Source organism: Saccopteryx leptura, chromosome 1 (assembly GCF_036850995.1).
Source record: "Saccopteryx leptura isolate mSacLep1 chromosome 1, mSacLep1_pri_phased_curated, whole genome shotgun sequence".
NCBI classification, from domain to species: Eukaryota; Metazoa; Chordata; class Mammalia; order Chiroptera; family Emballonuridae; genus Saccopteryx; species Saccopteryx leptura.
In genome coordinates, this window is record NC_089503.1 from 40882985 (window position 1) to 40904615 (window position 21631).

Genomic DNA, 21631 nt, shown 5'->3' on the forward strand with positions numbered 1-21631 from the left:
GTGAACGGATCTGGGGGCTGGGGAGGGGATCGCAGAGCGCCCGCGTTCCAGCCCTCGTGTCCCGGGAGGGCCAAACTTCATTCTCCAACTTTGAGCAAGGGGTAAGGGTGCTTGCAAATTAAAAAAAAAAGAAAAAAAAAAAGTGGGGGAGTTGCTGAACTTTTCCCCAACACCGTCGTAGAGGCGGGACCTGGGGCGGAGCCTGCACGGCGATTCGCGGCGGGTTCGGGTCTGGAGACTCGGATTGGCGCGCGATGTCCCCGCCGGGAGAGTGGGCGTGAGGGAGGGGAGTGACCCGCCCTGTCCGCGGGATCGGCTCGCGCGGGGAGCGGGTTAATTTCAAATCGGGGGCTTGACTACTCCTGGACGGTCACGCTCCCTCTGTCCTCCCGCCGGCCCGCCAGTCTTGGTCCCGGCGTTTCTCTCTGGCACCCACCTCGGCGCGGCGTAAGGACCGACTGACGGCCCGACTCGCGGGCTTCGGAGCCTGAGCGGGGAGGACGTGCCGAGGAGTCCCCGCTCAGATTCCGCCCGCTTCAACTGTGAGCTGAACTGACAGGTCAGCGGGACGCAGAGGCAAGCGACGCCTGGCCGGCCAGGCACCGGGAGAGAGCTCGGGAGGGCATCGGCATCGGCGGCCGTTTCCCGCCTCTCGCTCCGCCGGGGGCCGTGGGAGGAGGAGGAGCTGAGCTCCCGCGCAGAGGGGAGGGGGCGGGCGAGGGGGAGGGGCGGGGATGCCATGATTCCGGGCGCGGGTTTGCCCGCGCTCCAGCTCCGCGCAGCTAAGGGGCGGTGCCCACCACGGTCCGGCTTTCCGCGCCAAATTTTTAAATCGAAGGCGGACGGTCCGGACCCGCCCTTGGAACCCCCAACCAATCGTAGGCTCGCGGCCAGCTTTCTGATTGGTCGAGTGCCGTTGCCCTGGAAACCGCGGGGATGCTGTCCGGAAACTGAGTGGCGGGAGGCGCGCGGGCTAGGTTTTGGAGGAGGGAAGATTGACCTGCCTGAGCGGGAAGTGCGGCGCTCGCTGAGTGTGTGGCACCAGCGGACTGTACTTGGTTGCCTTAATGCGCACATGCAGCCTTCCCTGGGGTCCAACATCGTGGCGTGAACTGGTCATCCGAATAGCGCTTCGCATCTTTAAGGAAGTCTCTATAAAAAGTCTGAATCGTAAGGCGTTCTTTAAATGCCCAGAGTACATTAGACTCTAATGATTAGAGCTTAGGACTGAATTTGGAAGTTTTCTATCAAGCTGCTTCCCAAGACTTTACTGCTGAGAGTATGCACGTTGTATGTCAGGGTAGAAATTTGGGCATCTAAATGCAAATTTTTATCCAGATACTTGGAGTTTGTGTCAGTTCAGTCTCGAGCCCTGATCTGTGACTTAGGTGTGTGCTTGTGCTTGTCCGTTCCGTCGAGTCCCTAGAAAAATGCCTGACTTCCCTAAAGGTGAGAGAAGACTGTCACTGGAAATTATGTGGATTACTTGATGTCTCATGACAGCGAGTCGGTTTGCTCAAAGAATTTACTGGCGTTTGATGTAGTTTCCTCCCCAGTGGGGCTATCTCTTGTCTGGAATAAAGTGTAAATGCAGTTCGTCAGTTTTCGTTCGTCTTTGTTTCAATAGTCTATGCTGTTCATGAAGGAATTTTCAAAGGATCTCCTGCTTCTATTTTTCTTTAAAATTTTTATTTCTTTTTTTTTTCTTTAAGGATATTAAACTTTTTAATAGAATTTATTGGACTGCTTGAACCATCAGGATATTGGGAGGAACTTCAGATTTTTTATTTTTAAAGAAACTCTAAATGTATGAGAAATTTACAGGATGGAGAACGAAAAGGTACCTTTTTAACTTCAGTATTCATCCTTGCAGTTTTAAATGGAGTATCATCCTGATTTGATTTATAACTTTTCAATATCCAGTAATAACTTATTAATACCAGATCCTATTTTAGTTACCCTCTGTAAAAACCCAGAAGGAAGGGAAATTTAACTTTTGAAGAGGGAGAGTTGCCCAGAGTCAAAGTACTCTTTCTAGTTTTTAATGGCTTTGGCGGAAGTCTCAAAGAGTTAAGCAGAGAGAAAAGTTATTTTTAAGAATAGTAAAAATTGTTAGCCTCATTACACTATTTCTGAGAATTCTTGAACAGAAGGAATTCAGAAAGGGCATTTGACATGATTTGAGACTGGATTTCTCTAAGATAATTTTCTACCAAATGAGCAGCTTAATTATAGGAGCTGAAAACATTCTGTTTGAAAGAAAAACATTTCTGTAAAATTTACAATAGGATTGTCAGTGTGGGTGTCATAAAAGAAAGAAATAATGTAAATTGCCTCAAAGTTTTATAGATTAGTTAAATAAGAGAATTGCGGTTACTTATATAGCCTGAGGCAAAGGAGAGCAGCCGGTAGAAAAATCCCGTTCTTGGATCAGCACCTCTCAGGTGCACTCACTCAGGAGGGCTTCCCATTGGATCCCTCGCGCTGACGTCCATGTAAGGGTACCGTAGTTGGACTGAGGGGTTAAGTCCTGTGCAGCCTCTCAATCTGTCTGTCCTCTTCTGCAGAATAGGACAATAGGATTTATTGAAAATACTAAACAGAAAAGCACTTGATAAATCCTAGGGAGTCACAGGCATACTAAATAGTCCCATTAATCTTTGCTTCTAAAGTCATTGAGGAATTCATGTGTGTCTCTATTCTCTGCCATCCCAAACATTTTCTTTAAAGTAGATTGGGAGGATGTGTGAAGTCCCCAGGGAACAAAAGTAGAAGAACCACGGTCCCCATTAGTCTTATTTATGAACTGCTGTCAGTTGACCCTCTTATGTCTCAGTGGCAGTCCCCTTGCTGCCAGGAAGTAGCTTTGTAACTTTGAATAACTAATTTTACTTCTCCATCTGTAAAGTGAAGGGGTCAGTATTCAAAGGACAGCCTTTTCTGATCAGAAATCCTACCCTTTGGCACTCTGGATTCTGCTTCCTGCTGGATTTCACCAACAAGTCTGACCACATGCTAGTGCTTGTCCTCATTTTCTTGGCTCTTTGACTCTTCTACATCAATGGCATTTTATTGGGCACCTACTGCATGTAGCCATTGTGCTAGATGGATGCACAGATGAATGGGACATGGTTTCTGCTATGGAGGCCTTATTACATTTCATGAGTGAAAGTCACTCCTCGGAGTTTGGGATCATTTAAAATGATCACTTCTGTTAGGGAAAATCAGTGAAAGGTATGTGGGAACTCAATATTACCTTTGCAACTTTAAAGCTAAAATTATTTCAACATAAGTTTGTTTTGAATATTTTTTATCCTTAGAATAGAAGATGAAAAATAATAAAGTCCTTGCTTTGTTGCAAAATTAAAAATGAGAGATTTTTTAGGATGAACAAGTATCAATATAGGTACTAATTTAATCAACTCGACTACCTCATCAGGCGATCTTTTCCTCAGCAATATCCTACTTATTGTATAATTTCTAGAATCAAAAGCTATCTGATAAATCCTATTTTACAGTGAATTTAATTATTCTTTTAAACCAGGAAAATCTCTTTTCTGAGCCACATAAAAGGAGACAGATGAAAACACCTCTAAAAGAATCCACTTCAGCAAATATAGTGTTGACAGAAATTCAACCTGACTTTGGCCCTTTAACCACACCCACCAAGCCCAAGGAAATCTCCCAGGGAGAACCCTGGACGCCAACAGCCAACCTGAAAATGCTCATCAGTGCTGTGAGCCCCGAGATCCGCAACAGAGATCAGAAAAGGGGGCTGTTTGACAACAGAAATGGATTGCCTGAGCCCAAAGATTGTTCACATGTAGGTTTGCAGAGGACCGGAGGGATCTGGGGGTGGAGAATTGTCGCTGTGGCAAAAATGCCAGCAATATAAAACATTACCACCCATAAACCGTTAGCCTCCTCAGAGCTTCAGAAAGGTAGGGACCCCATCCAGTGCAGCACTGGGAATTCTGAACCTTTGACTTACTTACTTTCAGTTTAAGCTTCCCTTTTAGATCCATCAAGCAACTTATACTGGCTCCCGATCTCCACCCAAAACTGCAGTTTTTGAAGCAAAGCACTCGTACCAGTGTTAGTTACAGAGTGCAGATACCCCAATACATCCATCAAACTTTATTTCAGAATAAGACATTATTTACCTCTTCCTTTGTAGGATCACTTATCAGGAGACGAATGTGAAAAATCCCAACCAAGTCGAAAAGAGAAAAGTTTAGGATTGCTGTGCCATAAATTCTTAGCACGATATCCTGACTATCCCAACACTGCTGTGAATAATGACATCTGTCTTGATGAAGTAGCTGAGGAACTTAGTAAGTATGCACACAGCTGGCTGAAATGGTTAATAGTTAAAGTGACTTGGTGGACTTACTCCTCAGACCCACACTCACCTAGCTGGTGTTTGTAATGACACAAAGAAGCCCACAGAGAATTATAAATCTCTAAAGCCCTTTTTATATTTAAGAAAAGCATATAGTTTTCAATTTTATTGCATCTTAAAAAAAGCAAAAAGATTATAATGGAGATTGCCTCTGACTGCATTTCAAATGCTCTGCAACTTTAAAGGAAGACAACATTGTTTTATGACTGGTTTCATAACAGCTACAACTCTGAACTTCTCTCTGGGCTCATTGGTTGAAGAGTCAGGCAATGGAATGATACATTCAGGGTGTGTGTGTGAGAGAGAGAGAGAGAGAAAGAAAGAGCAGGGCTGAAGCGCTCCCTACTGTGGGTGTGTGTGTGAGAGAGAGAGAGAGTGCGAGAGAGCAGGGCTAAAGCGCTCCCTGCTGTGTGTGTGTGTGAGAGAGAGAGAGAGAGAGAGAGAGCAGGGCTATAGCGCTCCCTGCTGTGTGTGTGTGTGTGTGTGTGTGTCAGAGAGAGAGAGAGAGAGAGAGAGCAGGGCTATAGCGCTCCCTGCTGTGTGGGAGAGAGAGAGAGAGAGAGAGAGAGAGCAGGGCTATAGCGCTCCCTGCTGTGTGTGTGTGTGTGTGTGTGTGTGTGAGAGAGAGAGAGAGAGAGAGAGAGAGAGAGAGAGAGAGCAGGGCTATAGCGCTCCCTGCTCCTCAGCACTGTTCGAGGACCAATGCGTTTTTTGAAGGTCTGGCAAAATGAGTGTCCCCTTTCCCCCTTTTACTCCTCTATTTATGGACTTGCATTTAGTTATAGGTAAAAAGAGGTCTGACAAATTTGTGGTATCTTTGCAGGTATGAAAATATCATAATCTGAAACTGAAGAGATATGCAGGATATATTAATTATAGCTATCGTGTCATAAAGTTTTAGCCTTCTAATACATGTTTATAAATGGCCACTTTATTTCACATTTTAAGAATATGCATTTGATATTTTTTCACTCACATACACTTCACCGTAACTATGTAGGTAATATTCTATAATTCAGCAGGTATCTATTGATTGCCTACTGTGTGCCGGGCAGTGTTGTAACAGCTTGTGATAAGATCAGTGAGTGGAAAGGAAAAATGCCTGCTCCTGTGGAATCTACATTCTAGTGGGGCAGTAGATGATATTCAAAGGACATAATGACGTATGTTAGAAGGTAATACGTGCTATGGAAAAAGAAAATGTAGATAGACCAGGATAAAGGGGTGCTGGGCGAGTGCTTTGCAATTTTAAATTAAGTGGTCAGGTCAGGCCTCACTTTGAGAAGGTATCGTCTGAGCAAGGACTTGAACGAACCAAGGCAGGGAGCCATGAGGACATCTGGAAGAGGAATTCCAGGCAGAAGGAATAGCCCAGCACAAAGGGCTTCAGGCGAAGGCAGTCTGGCAGGTTCCATGAGCAGCAAGAAATCTCAACACCTTGTACCTACAATATGACAGCCTTCTGTCTGTGTTTGTGTGTGTGTTGGGGAGTAACATAAAAAACACATTGTAAAGTGGGATTTAAAGTATTAAAGACTTGCTTTTGCCACTCACTGGCTCTGTGCCCTGGGGTGAGCCCCTTAGCCAGCCTGAGCCCCTATTTCCTCGTCATTAAAGCGTGCAGGATAATACCTACCTCACAAGTTCAGGCTAGAAATTTCTAAATGCTGTATGGCACATAGTTGACCCTCATTAAATGGTCCCTTTGTACCCTTTGAGAGCAGGGACATGTCTTTCTCATCTTCACCTTTGTTGAGTGTAAATAAGTTACATCATCCAGAACCTACTGATAAAGAAGCCATGGAAGACAGTTATTCAAGTCTCTACATGTTCCAAAATCTGATCCCAGTAACATTCAGTTGCTCATTCTTTATAGGTGTCGAGCGGCGACGCATTTATGATATCGTGAATGTCCTAGAGAGTTTGCACATGGTGAGCCGCCTTGCCAAAAACAGGTACACTTGGCATGGGCGGCATAATCTCCACAAAACTCTGGGGACTTTGAAAAGCGTCGGGGAGGAAAACAAATATGCCGAGCAGATTATGATGATCAAGAAGAAAGAATATGAACAAGAGTTTGACTTTAGTAAAAGTGACGGTCTAGAGGATCACCTCATCAAAGCAAACCCTGACCAAAATGGACACCCAGACATGTGCTTTGTTGAACTCCCTGGAGTGGAATTTCGGACAGGTGAGAGACGGTCTTGGAAAGCTCAGGTCTAAAGAAAAGTTTCCTTAGGAAACACTGCTCTAAAGCTACAGCTGCCTTTACCGTTAAAATGCTGCAGTTGTCAGGTGGTGGTATTTTTAGCTTTGTTACTTTAGAAGTCATTTATCCCTTCATGAATTTTAATTCTCTAATCCTCTTCTTTCTTCAAAGCTTCTGTAAACAGCCGCAAAGACAAGTCTCTAAGAGTGATGAGCCAGAAATTTGTGATGCTGTTTTTGGTGTCAACGCCTCAGATAGTGAGCCTAGAAATCGCTGCCAAGATTTTAATTGGAGAGGACCATGTGGAAGATTTGGATAAAAGCAAGTTTAAAAGTAAGTGTCATGACTCCACGACTTTTGACCTGTTAATAAAATCTCAGTTACAAACTGATTTCCAAATGCATTTACTGTCTACACTGCTCACAAATATTAGGGGATATTTTTTCGCTTCATATTTGTTTTTGAAATATCCCTTAATTTTTGTGAGCAGTATATATAGATCTTCTCTAATTGTGCTTTTGTTTCTTCTCCCGAGAAGCCATGCTCATACTGCTTTAACTAATGTGCAGGAGTCAAAGATAATGTATATAACTACTCTTCTTTGTCTGACACTTTGATTTATAGACAGTTCCTTAAAAGTTACCTCATTTGATACTATAACATTGTCCCCATCTTACTAATACACAATCTGTAGTTGCCTGAAGTCTAAATGAGCAGTGAATTGTAAAATGGAACTGTAACCCCTTCTCTGCTGTTTCCACTGTCTTTCATGTGAGGGTACAAATAACTCTTCTAAGTCCCCAGAATGATCTGCAGTTGGTTTGCCATTTTGAAAAAATGGTTTTAGCCAGAATATTTGCTTGAAGTTGGGATGGGATTATAGGTTGGATTTCTGACCCCGAGGTCCATCCTTGCCTCTGTAACAGACTTTATAGGAACCTCTATGGAGAGACAGAGGCCTAAAGAGGGTGTGGAAAGAAGCACTCAGCAGATGGGGAAGGGTCTGTTGCACGCCCATCTCCCCAAGAGGCATTAGCAAACCTCCATGCAGGGAGTGGGGCTAGCCTGAACATCGGACACTGAGAGTCCAGCTGTATGATGAAGAGAAGCCACCTTGAGCAACAGCAGAGGCTGTGGGAATCCCAAGTGTACCTGGTAGTGCTCACACAGACCCCTTCCCATCCCTGGAGCACTGGACTAGGCCCATGAAAGTATATTCAGACATCCCAGATGGATGGTGTCTCTATCGATAAAGACAAAACTAAGTTGCCTGACCAGGCGGTGGCGCAGTGGATAGAGTGTCAGACTGGGACACGGAGGACCCAGGTTCGAAACCCTGAGGTCGCCAGCTTGAGCACAGGCTCGCCAGCTTGAGCCCAAGGTCGCTGGCTTGAGCAAGGGGTCACTCGCTCTGCTGCAGCCCCTAAGTCAAGGCACATATGAGAAAGCATTCAATGAACAACTAAGGTGCCACAAAGAAGAACTGATGCTTCTCATCTCTCTCTCTCTCTCTTCCTGTCTGTCTGTCCCTATCTGTCCCTCTCTCTATCTCTCTCTGTCTCTGTCACAAAAACAAACAAAAAAACTAACAAAATAACTAGGTAGAGAGAAAGACAATGCTGGCAATTGGCTTGGGAGATTTGCGGCTTCAGAAAACACGTCCGGATACTGCTGACAGGCTGCCTGCTTTTCTGAGTCACCAGTTTTCAGCTCTTCATTTCCCTGGTTAATCACAGCTTGGAAACCATTTCAGGAACTGCAGGTGTGTGATTTGCTGACTCCCCAAGGAATTCAGAGCCTGCTGGTACAACTATGAAGAGGGGGCTCGATTTATAATTTGGTACTATCGAGCGGAAAGTAAAAGCAGACTTTTTCTAACAAAACTTTTTAAGATATGTAAGATCTGTAGAATGAATAAGTGTATGCTTTGTATATTACAGAAGGACAGTTACAACAATTTATAAATTTTGATGGGCTATGGAACTATCTTTCCAGGCATACGATATTAAATCATAACCTTATTGTTATAAATGGTCACAAGCAGAAAAGCAATACATTTACCATTGATGATTTATTTATTTTGTTAATAAAATTCTTCTGAATCCTCATTAGAAGATGCCCGGCAATGGTGACTTTTTGTCGAAAAATCTGTAACCGACTTCCTGATAGGATGACCTCATTGAGTCATTTTCCTTTTTCAATACGTGCTCTTGTCATTTCACCATTCAGTACCAGCAGTAACTGAGTCTTTTCAATATTTAAAACTCTTTTCTTTATTTTAATTAAAGCAATATCACTAGGATGACTTTAAAAGAGTCAACATTTTTTTCTCTGTCTGACATTGATGGTTAGGATGGCTCTTTGAATATGTGAAATCCTTATGAAGCAAAGTCCTTTGATCTTCCATTATTCCATTAAGTGGTAATATATACTTTTTTTTCCCCAGCAAAAATTAGGAGGTTGTATGATATAGCTAATGTTCTGAGTAGCTTGAATCTTATCAAGAAAGTTCATGTTACTGAAGAAAGAGGCCGAAAACCAGCTTTTAAATGGACAGGCCCAGAGATCAGTCCAAATCCCAGTGGTATGTATTTGTTTGCTTAAATACTCTGCTTCACTGTTTTGAATTAATGGATATCTAGAGAGATTCTCTCTTCCTCTTCCTACCCACACACCCCCATGAAAAAAAATGTAGATAAGTGATTAAAAAGACAAAGATGAGTATCGATATGGAAAGTTTGGCTATTGGGCTCCATCAGCAACCCAAGGTCCGTAACCATTTCCTGTACAATTCCCAGGAGCTGAAATCTGTATGTGAAAAGATATGAAAAAGTTGAAAGCATCACAAAACATAAGATACCATTGCTGTCATTATGCTTTTCCGTGACCACAACAGGGCCAATGCCCATTGACAATAAGAAATGAGTTCATTCAGGGCCCTGGCCAGTTGGTTCAGCGGTAGAGCATCGGCCCAGGGTGTGGAAGTCCTGGGTTCAAATCCCAGCCAGGGCACACAGGAGAATCGCCCATCTACTTCTCCAACCTTCCCCCTCTCCTTCCTCTCTATCTCTCTCTTCCCCTCCCGCAGCCAAGGCTCCATTGGAGCAAAGTTGGCGCGGGCGCTGAGGATGGCTCTGTGGTCTCCACCTCAGGCGCTAGAATGGCTCTGATTGTAATGGAACAAGGCCCCAGATGGGCAGAGCACCGCCCCCTAGTGGGCATGCCAGGTGGATCCTGGTCGGACACATGCAGGAGTCTATCTCTCTGCCTCCCTGCTTCTCACTTCAGAAAAATATAGATAGATAGATAGATAGATAGATAGATAGATAGATAGATAGATAGATAGATAGATGATAGATAGATAGATAGATAGATAGATAGATAGCAATGAGTTCATTCAGGATCGATATTGTAGTGTCCGTCTCAACTCTGGGATTCTGCTATTTTGCATTCCACCAAAGCTGCCCACACAGAAGTGTTGGGAAGTGGCAAGAACAACATGGACCATGGAGAGCTTCCAGTCCCAGCCCTGCCACTCGTTAGCTATGTGGCATTGGGCACATTTCTTCTCCAAGGCTGTGTTTCCTCGTCTGCAGAATGGGAAGAACCATGACACCTTGGTGAGGACATTTTTATTTGGTCTGTAGCCTCAGAGAGAGGATTTTTGGTGCAGGAATTTGGAGTGCAAGCTCTGGGACCACACTGATGGAGTTCATATCAGGCCACGGTCTCTAGCTGAGAGCCCATGAATCAGTCGGTTAATGTCTCTGGAATGGGGATGCATTTCCTAGAAGTAAGCCCCTAGTGGAGTTGCTGAGAGTGTCTTAGTAGGTTCAGGCTGCTATAACAATACCATAGACTGAGTGGCTTATCAACAAAAGAAGTTTGTTCTTCACAGTTTGGAGGCTGGGAATCCAAGGTCAAGGCACCTGCATATTCAGTGTCTGGTGAGCACCTGCTTTCTAGACAGTCTTTTTGTTGTAATCTCATGGTGGAAGGGGAGCTCTGTGACATCCAGTCCTGTTCAGAAGGTTTGACCCTTGTGACCTTAGCACCTCCCCTCAGCTCCACTTCCTAATATTATGTTGAGCATTAGTTTTCAACATATGAATTGGGGGGGGGGGGACACATATTCAGTTCATAGGAGTGAGAATCACCATATTTCATCAGAGTAAGACTCCCCTCATGATAAGATGCACAATTTTTTTATATATGAATAGGGAAAAAACCACCAACACATTATAGCATACCACTGATTATAAGGTACAATGGGTTTTAGGAATGCTAAATGTGAAATCTTGGCTCAGAATTCATTTAAAAGGATAAACAAGGTATAGATAAAAAGCCCTTGTACCCATGTCTGGCACATAATTGCTGCCAGTTCATTCCTAAAGTCATTTGTAGAGCCGCGCTGTCTTTACATTCCACAGGGAGGCGAATCGCCCGTGTTTAGACCCCCTGGCCTCTTCCCTTACAGGTCTCAGCCCCGTCGTCCCTTTCCTCCCCTCAGACCTGGAAGTGACGCCGTCTCCAAAAGAGAATTGCGCCAAAAACCTCTTTTCCACGCAAGGGAAGCCGAACTTCACTCGGCACCCGTCTCTTATCAAACTGGTCAAGAGCATAGAGAGTGATCGGAGAAAGATCAATTCTGCTCCCAGCAGCCCTATCAAGACCAGCAAAGGTGTGTTTTCAATCACGTCAGGGCTCTGCTTGGAAGAATTCCTTTTTATCTGTTTTTCTTTCTTTCTTTCTTTCTTTTAGCTTGCTTGAGCCTAGTGAGACTTGTTAGAGAACTGTTTCCATATCCATCTGCCTAACCTAATATGAGTCCTAACGTATGCATGAATTAAAGGATAAAAAGTAGTTTGTGGGATTTTTTTCATTTATTGCTGTGTGATTTGGGGGAGAGGTATGTTTTCTGTTCCTTCCTTGGGCTGCAGTGATGTCATCTCCGTGAGCATTTATTCTTTTGCTCTGACCACCTCCCCCCCCTCCCTGCTTTCTATTCTACCAGCTGAAAGTTCTCAGGATCCTGCACCCTTCCCCAGTAAAATGGCTCAGCTCGCGGCTATTTGCAAAATGCAGTTAGAGGAGCAATCAAGGTAGGTTGGCAGTGGTCCTTAGTATCGGGACGAATTACTTAGTTGCATCATTAGCATTACTTATTCCATGTAAGAACTGGTACTCGCCTTGGAATCTGATAAGACCATCTTTCCTATAACAGAAACTACCTGCTAGTTTCATAAAAGCGGGGCTTCCATCTGGGATGCTCTACAGGGGCAGACCTAAAATTTTAGAGAAAATATGTTTAATTTTAGGACGTTTTAGAAAATATGTCATGCTTTAAATCTTGTCTTTTAGTGAACCCAGAAAGAAAGCAAAATTACAGCTGGCAAGATCTGGGCACTGCAAACCAGTGGCCCCTCTGGACGCCCCAGTGAATGCTGAGCTGGGGCTGACCGCACCGGCCCTCCTCCAGCCCCTGGGGGTGGTCCCTCTGATCCACAGCCCGTTGACATCAGCTGTGCCCGTGATCCTACCTCAAGCCCCTTCGGGCCCATCCTATGCCATCTACTTGCAGCCTGCCCAAACCCAAACCATGATGCTGCCCCGAGGCCTGAGCCCAACAATCTGCCCTACCCCCTCTTCTAAAGCTACAAGGTCAAAAGACTGCATAGGTACCACCACCGAGAAAGCAGCCAATGAGACCGCGAAGCCTGGTGCCTCCACCAGGCCTGGAAGCCTGTTGCCGGGGCCAGAGAGACAAGGTGCACAGAACCGAAACGAACCTGCTGAAGAAAGAGGCTCAAAGAGGGCAAACATGCTTGAGGACAGTGGTTCCAAGAAGAAGTTAAAAGAGGACCTAAAAGGACTGGAGAATGTCTCTGCCGCAGTAAGTACACCCTTGCCCTGGGCAGAGCTTTAGGAACTCGCCCAATTGATGAGAGGAGGATTTGGTGGCTTGTGAAACTTACCAGAGCAAAGAGCAGTCTCTCGGAAGACAAGGAACTGTTCCTTAGCATCTATAATCCAAACAAGGCTCCAGACAGCTAATCCCCCGGCTGGGATGACGGCAGGGACATTTTTAACCATTGGAGGAAGGGATTATTTGCTCTTTTTTTAAAGCACCACAGTTGGTTGTTTTTAAGTCCCATTTCTCCACCGCATACTGTAATGCAAACACCTGTCAGGAAAGTCTTAAATTATTTATAAGCAGATATAACCCCAAATGAATGGATGGATACATAGGGTTCCGGTGACTCCTGCTTTCTGAGTCATTACCTAATGTTTGTTTGATGTCATCTAACTGGTATCTGTTGCCTGGAAGATAAATCGTTCCCCCTGTTTTTACTTCTAAAATCGAAACCAAAATCTATATATTGTGCAAATAGAAAAATCTTATCTTGGAAAACTGTAGATATATTTGACACACTAATTTCTAGGGACTATGATGTTTCAGGTCATTTCTTTCTTTTTTTTTTTTTTTTTCTTTTTTCTTTTTCTGAAGCTGGAAACGGGGAGAGACAGTCAGACAGACTCCCGCATGTGCCCGACTGGGATCCACCCGGCACGCCCACCAGGGGCGAAGCTCTGCCCACCAGGGGGCGATGCTCTGCCCCTCCGGGGCGTCGCTCTGCTGCGACCAGAGCCACTCTAGCACCTGGGGCAGAGGCCAAGGAGCCATCCCCAGCGCCCAGGCCATCTTTGCTCCAATGGAGCCTTGGCTACGGGAGGGGAAGAGAGAAACAGAGAGGAAGGAGGGGGAGGTGGGGGGTGGAGAAGCAAATGGGCGCTTCTCCTATGTGCCCTGGCCGGGAATTGAACCCGGGTCCCCCGCACGCCAGGCCGACGCTCTACCACTGAGCCAACCGGCCAGGGCCCATTTCTTTCTTAGGCATAGTTTAGTTCAAGAAGGAATTAACATTTATTGAGTGCCCACCCACACACCAGATGTCAGAAGGATTAAGCACGTTTATATACATTATCTCATTTTCCTCCCTGAGGACAATTATATATGAAAGACATGATCACCGAATGAACACTACTAAATGTGGAAGCAGATGTTAATCTCTCATTTGTTAACTCAAATTATTTTACTTCTCTACATCTTGTTTTTCCACATCTATAAAGAATTTGTTCATGCAGTTTTTCCTGATCATCTACTGGGTGTAAAGCACTCTGTTCTGAACCAATCAAATCCAGCACCTGCCTTTGGTGATGGTTGCCTTTGAGTACTTGTCCCAGGGCCACATGACAGCTTTTGTGAGGCTAGGTGAATATATGACATGATGATGTACCCAAAGGGGTTGTGATTCTTTTAAGGCACCTATAAGATGAAGGGCATTATCTGTAACTTGTTATTAAGGAGGCTTTAGAGTTTGTTAAGTCTTCCCTTAGGATGGCTTCATGGTAACAGTTTAAAATATCTATCTTAGCATAGTATCATTTTGCATTTAATATCCATGCTGGTGGAAAATTACAAGGCTTAAGCCTGATTGGATTTTCTGGGAGGTCCATAATCACTTGGAGCCAATGGGGTAATTTAATAATGGTCTCTGTTGTTCACTTAGTTATTCAGGATTAGGGTTTTCAGTGGATAGATTTTCCATGTGCCCCTGCTTCTTTTTTCTTCTTTGTGACTTCATTTTGACCATTGCTCTTCAGCATGAACTGAGCGGGACAGAGAAAATGTGTTAATTTGAGTGTTAATCCATTTAGCAAACCCTTACTGAGAATCTACACTTACAAGGGTGGAGAGAAGACAGCATGCAAATAACACAAACATGTCAGGCAATGAATAATAACTATAGTGAAAATAAAATAGGACTTGTAATAAGAAGAGGGGGTAAGAGGACTAATATAGCCTAGATGAGTTAACACGCAAGTTGAAATATGTCAAATTCATTCATCCTGCTAATTTCTCATTTTTTAAAAAAGGGATTAGCATTATAGGTTAAAAGATATGATGAAAGTAGTTTGTGGAAAATTGAAAAATAATTAGAGTACTACAGGTTTTGCTGAAGATTTGAAAGAATTAAACCAGCAACCAGAGTAGCTTGAACCACGAGAGAGTATGATTAACAATAGCAAAGAGGATTTGTAAAATCCCTAAATTCACCTGTTAAAACGTCTATTTGTGCCGCTTTCAAGGAACCTACCCATAAAGATAATGAACAGTACCAAGCATCTAAGAAATGAAACTTAATGTTTGTGGTATACTTTTGCATTGTGGATTCTGAATTTCCTGGTTCCCAAGAAAAAGACAGGACCTATTAACCACTAGATCAAAGTGTAAACTATTGTTTTAACAATGTCCAGAAGAAAGATCTGGAGGAAGATAAGAGGAGGGTCCCCTGGTTCACACGAGCTGCTGTTAGCTTTCGCCAGTCCCGGTGAGGCTGAAGCGGACTAGAGGCGTTCCGGCCACCATGGCTTCCTCTGTGTGCTGGAGTACAGTGACCTAGCAGGCATGGGGGGCGGGGACACACAGCCCAACATTCCAGCCATTTCCTTGTGATCTGTAACTATGTTGCCTACAGCTTTTGCTTCGTGACAGTTGGGTCCCTAATATGAATCAATCAGTCCTCTTTTTTCATCTATAGTTTTTGAAATCTGATGCCGTGTCCTTTGGTTTGTATATTACAAGCGTGTTTACTTGGTATCACTAGATCCTAAAGTATTAGAAATAAATCCATAGTTGTATAATTCCTTTTTCTAAGTCAGGGATCAGTAAACATCTTTCTGTACAGGACCAGATAGTAAATAATTTGGCTTTTTGGACCGTGTGGTCTCCATGGTACCTACGTAGCCCTGCCATTGTAGAGGAAAGCTGCTACCGACAATCCATAAATGAATGGGCATGGCTGTGTTCCAGTGCCATTTAATTTACAAAAACAGACAGGATTCTGGGTTTTGGCCCATGGTTTGGCAACCCCCTTTTCTACATCAACATTTCTTAAAGTCTTTTCCTTAAATTCCGATACCGCCAAAAATTCGATTTCCAGATAGCCTGGGAAATGCTATGTGCTGGATGCCCATGGATGATTTACAACACATGCCATTATAAAGACTCTCAGAAACTCTCTAATTAAAACACCGTTTTCCTTTGTTGAATCAATCAGCATTTCCCAAAGCATGATTCGAGCAGTGCCTCCTTGCATCCCATGAAACCAGGGTCCCTCAGAATACTCTTTGGGAAATACCATTCTATGTAATTCAAGAGCAGTTGATAAAAAAACAGAGCAGTGCCATTATAGTATCCAACTGATTAACTTGGCTCGGACAGCACCGCGTCATACCAAGGAGGCTGACAGCAGGACATAGGATGTCAGGGTGAAGCGGGTCTGCTGGGTGAATCCTACTTTCAGCAGGCTCAATGGTAGCCTTAGGACACTCCTAAGAACAGAGAGCATTTAAGGAACACATGGTTTGTTTGTATTACTCAGAACAAGTGTTGGAACAGGAGGGAGGGATATTATCTTCAGGGAGCCGATCGCTGCCCTGCCCGGAGCCTGTACAGTTTGGAGGCATTAGTCTAATGAGACAGCTAGGAAGGTATATTAATCCTGGTAGAGGCACATGGCCATTTTATTCCAGTATTTGTATGTAAAATAAACCCTTCCTCCTTGTTTTCTAGACCTTGTTCCCATCGGGATACCTAATCCCTCTCACCCAGTGTTCATCCCTGGGGGCAGAGTCCCTTCTGGCTGGTAAAGAAAACTCAGGTACGCTTTCCCCGAACCACAGGATCTACAGCTCCCCGATCGCAGGTGAGTGTACGTAGAACACTATTTTGGCGTGGGTCAGCCTCACGTTCGCTTAAGCCTTGTAAGTATCTCAGACAAATCCTGTGCTTTTAAGATATTTATCCCCCCTTTTTTTTTTTCCAGGTGTTATTCCAGTGACATCATCTGAACTTACTGCTGTTAATTTTCCCTCTTTTCATGTAACACCTTTGAAGCTAATGGTCTCACCAACTTCTGTGGCGGCCGTACCTGTAGGGAGCAGCCCGGCTCTCACTGCGGGCCACCCCGTGCCTGTCCAGACCCCAAGCTCAGCCATTGTAAACTTCACCCTGCAGCACTTGGGCCTGGTCTCCCCCGGTGTGCAGGTGTCCGCCAGCCCCGAGCCCGGAACTTTTCCCATGTCTCCGAGAATAGAGGCTGTTAACGTTGTGCCGGAAAATGCAGGCACCCAGCAAGGAAGGGCCACCAGGTATGACTCTCCAGTCCTGGGCCAGAACCAACTGAATGGACAATCCATTGCTGTGATGGGGGCACAACAGGTGAGAGTATTTCCATTTAACTTATTTTTTTCCCTTGGGTTATTCAGTCCCAAATAGCAGTGTCATGCGAGATGAGCTTCTGCTTTTCTTCTTTGAAGAGGGAAAGGATGGGAGAGAGGAGTGAGAAAGGCCCGCCTGCTCTCCAAACCAGGGAGAAGCACGCAAGGAGGCCATATTACTGAGTTACCATGAGCCTTTTCCCTGGCCTTAACAAATACAGCTGAGCATGTAAAACTCACCCGGGCTTACCTGGCCAATTTCAAAGGTTACTGGGCTTCCACGTGTGACATATCCTTCCAGGCCAGTCTTCTGTGAGCTTGACTTCTTTTTTCCATTCCTCTCTTTCCAATCAGCCTGTTCCAGTAACACCCAAAGGGTCACAATTAGTGGCCGAGAGTTTCTTCCGTACCCCAGGTGGACCAATAAAATTGATGAGCTCATCCTGCATGGATTTTGATGGTGCTAATAAAACCTCTGTAGGAACCCTCTTTGTCCCACAGCGAAAACTGGAAGTTTCCACGGAGGATGTGCATTAATTGACAAATTTGGTTTCTAAAGAGTTAATAAGATGTACTCAGACTGATTTGGAGAACATGTTCTCTGAAAATACTGTAAATACGTTGAAGGTTTACTTAATTTCAAAACAAACACTTGTTTTCATACATATATACATACACACACATACATTTACACATACGTGTGTGTGTGTGTATTTGAATTAAGCTAAATTCATTCATCCTAAAAAATAAAGGTAAAATGTTGACCTAAGGTACATTAACTCCTAGGAAGAAAGAATGAATTATTTCACCTGTGCCTGTGCCATTATGCAAAGTAACTATTAAAGTTTACTTCCCTTTGAGTGAATGTGTGACATGGCTAATACAGCATTGTCTTAAACTTTGCACAAAGAAAACGCTGTGATTTGTGATGTATTTTTAAATAGGAGGGGCTATAGCTATATTTTTCTGTAATTTTAATGTTTTTGTTACAGTATGTCTTTTTGTAAAGTTTGCCACAATCCTCAATCAAGTATATGGAAAAATTATTTATAAAATGTAATTTTAATCATAAATTGTTGAAATTAAAATTTTTCTAAAACGTATTTAACATTTTCATTTGTCTAGTCAGGGCATTTTGGGGAGAAAATGAAAATGTATCTAACTAACCACAAGGGCAAGTTCTTGGTCTGGGGAATACATCCTGGGTTCCCTTAGAAATGCAAAGTTTACAAAATGTTCCCACTTCTGTCCTTTTGTTCGTCCATATGGCTCTGGTTGCACAGAAGTGAAAATGGCGTTGGAGACGCTCTTGCTTGGCCAGGGTCACCCCGCTAAATCCCATGTGCTTTCCTTCATACGCCGGGAGATTGGACACGAAAGGCGGCTTGGGGGTGCTCCCTACCCTGCCAGGGCACCACCAGCATACACCCCAGCTGCTGTCTACAGAGGAGGGCTGCAGATGCAGTCCTCTTACCGCACTAGACGAATGGCCCCGCTCCAGCAATGGGAAAGCAGCAGCAAGCTTTCTGATTTCCTCCACATCCAAGAAACTACACTACGCCCCATGAGTAGACACGAGCTACAATGTGTTAAGTGTGCATCTCCTTGACCGCCCCCCCCCCTTTGTTATGGGATGAACGGCACCTCCCATAACTAGTGCCATAAGAAATGACGTGTCCCCTTCCTGGTCAGGGTCTTAAAGGATCATCATCATATCTATTCCCTACGTGTTTACTATATGCCAGGCTCTGTGCTATTTATGCAAAAGGCATCACCCCTATGAGCTAGGACTCAGGTCACAGACTCAGAAATTAAAGCAATATGTCCCGCGTCACACTGCTAGTGCATGCAAGGACTCAGCTATGTCTATTGGCCCTCTTTATCCATTCCCCACCTGCCTCCAGATATAAACACATTGTTTCAGGGTACTCTGCGCATTTGTAAGCTCATCCCTTTCAAATATACACATTTTGTTTGCATAATCAAGTACAGCTAAGAGAGGAGAGATTTTCACATTGACTTCAAGACCCCCTCTTCTTTCACACCAATAGAGAAGCAATCTGAGCTATTCCCAAGTTCTCTGCCTTTTACGCTACTTGAAGGACCTGTGAGTGGTTCCTGATATAAGAAATGGTACCTGGCCTGACCAGGCGGTGGCACAGTGGATAGAGCGTCGGACTGGGATGCCGAGGACCCAGGTTCGAGACCCCAAGGTTGCCAGCTTGAGCTCGGGCTCATCTGGCTTGAGCAAAAGCTCACCAGCTTGGACTCAAGATCGCTGGCTCAAGCAAGGGGTTACTCGGTCTGCTGAAGGCCCGCGGTCAAGGCACATATGAGAAAGTAATCAGTGAACAACTAAGGTGTCGCAACGAAAAACTAATAATTGATGCTTCTCATCTCTCTCCGTTCCTGTCTGTCTGTCCCTATCTATCCCTCTCTCTGACTCTCTCTCTGGATCTGTAAAAAAAAAAAAAAAAGAAAAAAAAGAAATGGTACCTGGCCTGACCTGTGATGGTGCAGTGGATAAAGCGTCAACATGGAACACTTGAGGTCGCTGGTTTGAAACCATGGGCTTGCCACCTGGTCAAAACAGATATGAGCGTTGATGCTTCCTGCTCCTCCCCCTTCTCCCTCTCTTTCTCTCTCTCTCTCTCCCCCCCTCACTAAAATGAATAAATAAAATTTTTAAAAAATTAGGCCCAGGCTGGTTGGCTCAGTGGTAGAGCTTCGGCAGTGCATGTGGATGTCTGGGTTTGATTCCTGGTCAAGGCACACAGGAGAAGCACCCATCTGCTTCACCACTTCCCCTCTTCCCTCTCTTCCCCTCCTGCATCCATAGCTCAATTGGAGCAAATTGGCCCTAGGCATTAAAGATGGCTCCATGGCCTCCATCTCAGGCACTAAGAAGAGCTTGGTTGTTGAGCAATGGAGCAATGCCCCAGATGGGCAGGGCATCACCCCCTTGTAGGCTTGCCATGGATCCTAGTTGGGGTGCATGAGGGAGTCTGTCTCTGCCTCCCTTTCTTTCACTGAATTAAAAAAAAAAAAAGAAGAAAGGAAAAAAGAAATGGCTCCTGCCTTTAGGTGCTTATTTATAAGACAAGGATGGGCAAAATACAATAATTAATAGTATAAAAGTAAACTACTCGCAACTGTGAACCTACTTTTGCCTACTCCTGTATAGTTGAGAAAGACAATATGTACATGCAAGTAAATGAAGAAAGAATTTCCATGTACTAAAAACAAACTAAAAACAAAAATTTACCAAATGGTACATACAGACAAAATCTGTAGCTCAGTGGAGGGTACTAGATTCAACTGCACACAACTAGGGAAACACCAGCTAGAAAGAATCAATAGCTCAGGTGAAGCTCCTTACACCCCTCCGCCCTCCGCTATAGCTGGGCTGGAAGGAACGGAGGGTGATGTTTGGTTCTGCCCCCCTACATCAGCCACATGAAATAGCTCCCCAGAACTGAGGTTTAGGGAAGTCGGGTGCACAGAAAGAGGTATGTTAGGCAGCTCTGGGGGTTGTCCCATTCAGCTCTGCTGCTCTTAGATCGTGGGTTTGCCCTAACTCCCACTTGCTGGTATTCATGCCCCTGTGCAACCCCCTTCCCTTGAGTATACGTGGGGTCTATGTATCCCTTCTAACCAATAGGATACAGTCAAAATGACGGGATGTGTGTAGTTATATGTACAGAATCAAGTGCTTACATAAGATTGTCATGCCTGTCTTGCTGGATTCTCTCCCTTGCTGGCTTTGAGGCATCCAAGTGGCCATATTGGTGGACCCACCACAGCAAGAACCTGTAAGCAGTCTCTTGGCACTGAGGGTGGCCCGCAGCCAACAACTAGCAAGAAACTGAAATCCTCAGTCCTACCTAGAGCCATGAGAAACTGAATTCCGCCAACAGCCTGAGTGAGCTTGCAAGTGGTTCTTTCTCCAATTGGGTCTCAAATGAGACCACAACCCTGACACCTTCATCTCAGCTTGTTGAGATCCTAAGCCAAGAACCCAGCTGGGCAATCCCTGGACTCCTGACCCATAGGGACTGTAAGATAATCAAGCTGTGTTGCTTTAAGATGCTAAGTTTGTTGGTAATACTGTTATGCAGCAATAGAGAACTAATACAACCACTATTATATAGTGACAGTTACCACCAGCAGACAACAGATAATTTACTTGTGCTCATAACTGTCTTCTTCCAGTTGGTCTTATTATTGCTCATGGGTTTTATAGGCATTCACAGTTGTAAACATCATGGAGATGTGGTAACCCCCAAAGGCTTTCATGGGAGAAGCGCTGCCCAGGTTTAAAGCTGGAAGCAACTTTAGAGATGGTACGTAGTACAACAGAGGACAAAAATATCTGCCCGGCATGCAATTTCTGTTTTCAAACTGTGTTCCGATTTCCTCTTAAGGAATTACAGGATGGAGCCCCGAGGGCCGTTACTGGAGGCTCCGCACATATCTATAACAAGGGTGGGATTGTCGTCCAGACCAGGCCAACCTCCCTGGAATCTGATGTTTCACTTCATCCTAGCATTGACCTCACCTTTCATTTTGGTCCTGCCTCAAGTTTGTTGTTGGGGTTCCTGCATCCCAGCCTCTGGAAAGGCCTTGGTACCTGCCCATGTTCAAGCCTGGTTTTCAGCCCTCTGCTGATTCTGTGGGCCTTTGCTATCCTGCCGATAAAATGCCTTTGCTGTAAGTTGCCATCATTTCTGAGCCTA

At 44.6% G+C, this 21631-nt stretch overlaps 1 protein-coding gene and 1 non-coding gene across 3 annotated transcripts; both read left to right on the forward strand.

Moving 5' to 3' along the window:
- The first annotated feature begins 320 nt into the window (after positions 1-320).
- On the forward strand, positions 321-17918 carry E2F8 (E2F transcription factor 8). 2 transcript variants are annotated; one of them, XM_066364546.1, is made up of 13 exons: positions 321-559; positions 1713-1840; positions 3545-3823; positions 4178-4334; positions 6279-6593; positions 6783-6944; positions 9058-9195; positions 11089-11292; positions 11626-11713; positions 11973-12504; positions 16249-16381; positions 16502-16896; positions 17250-17918. In XM_066364546.1, exons 2-13 carry the CDS (start codon positions 1826-1828, stop codon positions 17430-17432), a joined length of 2601 nt encoding a protein of 866 aa, XP_066220643.1. In that variant the 5' UTR covers positions 321-559; positions 1713-1825; the 3' UTR covers positions 17433-17918. The 2 variants fall into 2 exon arrangements, with proteins under 2 accessions (XP_066220643.1, XP_066220651.1); XM_066364554.1 differs by lacking the exon at positions 321-559 and adding an exon at positions 1045-1170.
- TRNAP-AGG (transfer RNA proline (anticodon AGG)) lies at positions 9548-9623 on the forward strand. Its single transcript has one exon. It is a non-coding gene; the product is annotated as a tRNA-Pro (tRNA).
- Positions 17919-21631: the final 3713 nt, after the last annotated feature.

Coding starts and splice junctions, on each gene's coding strand:
- E2F8 (XM_066364546.1), top strand. Junction 4,335..6,278: donor TGAAGTAGCTGAGGAACTTA/GTAAGTATGCAC, acceptor CATTCTTTATAG/GTGTCGAGCGGCGACGCATT. Junction 12,505..16,248: donor TGGAGAATGTCTCTGCCGCA/GTAAGTACACCC, acceptor CTTGTTTTCTAG/ACCTTGTTCCCATCGGGATA.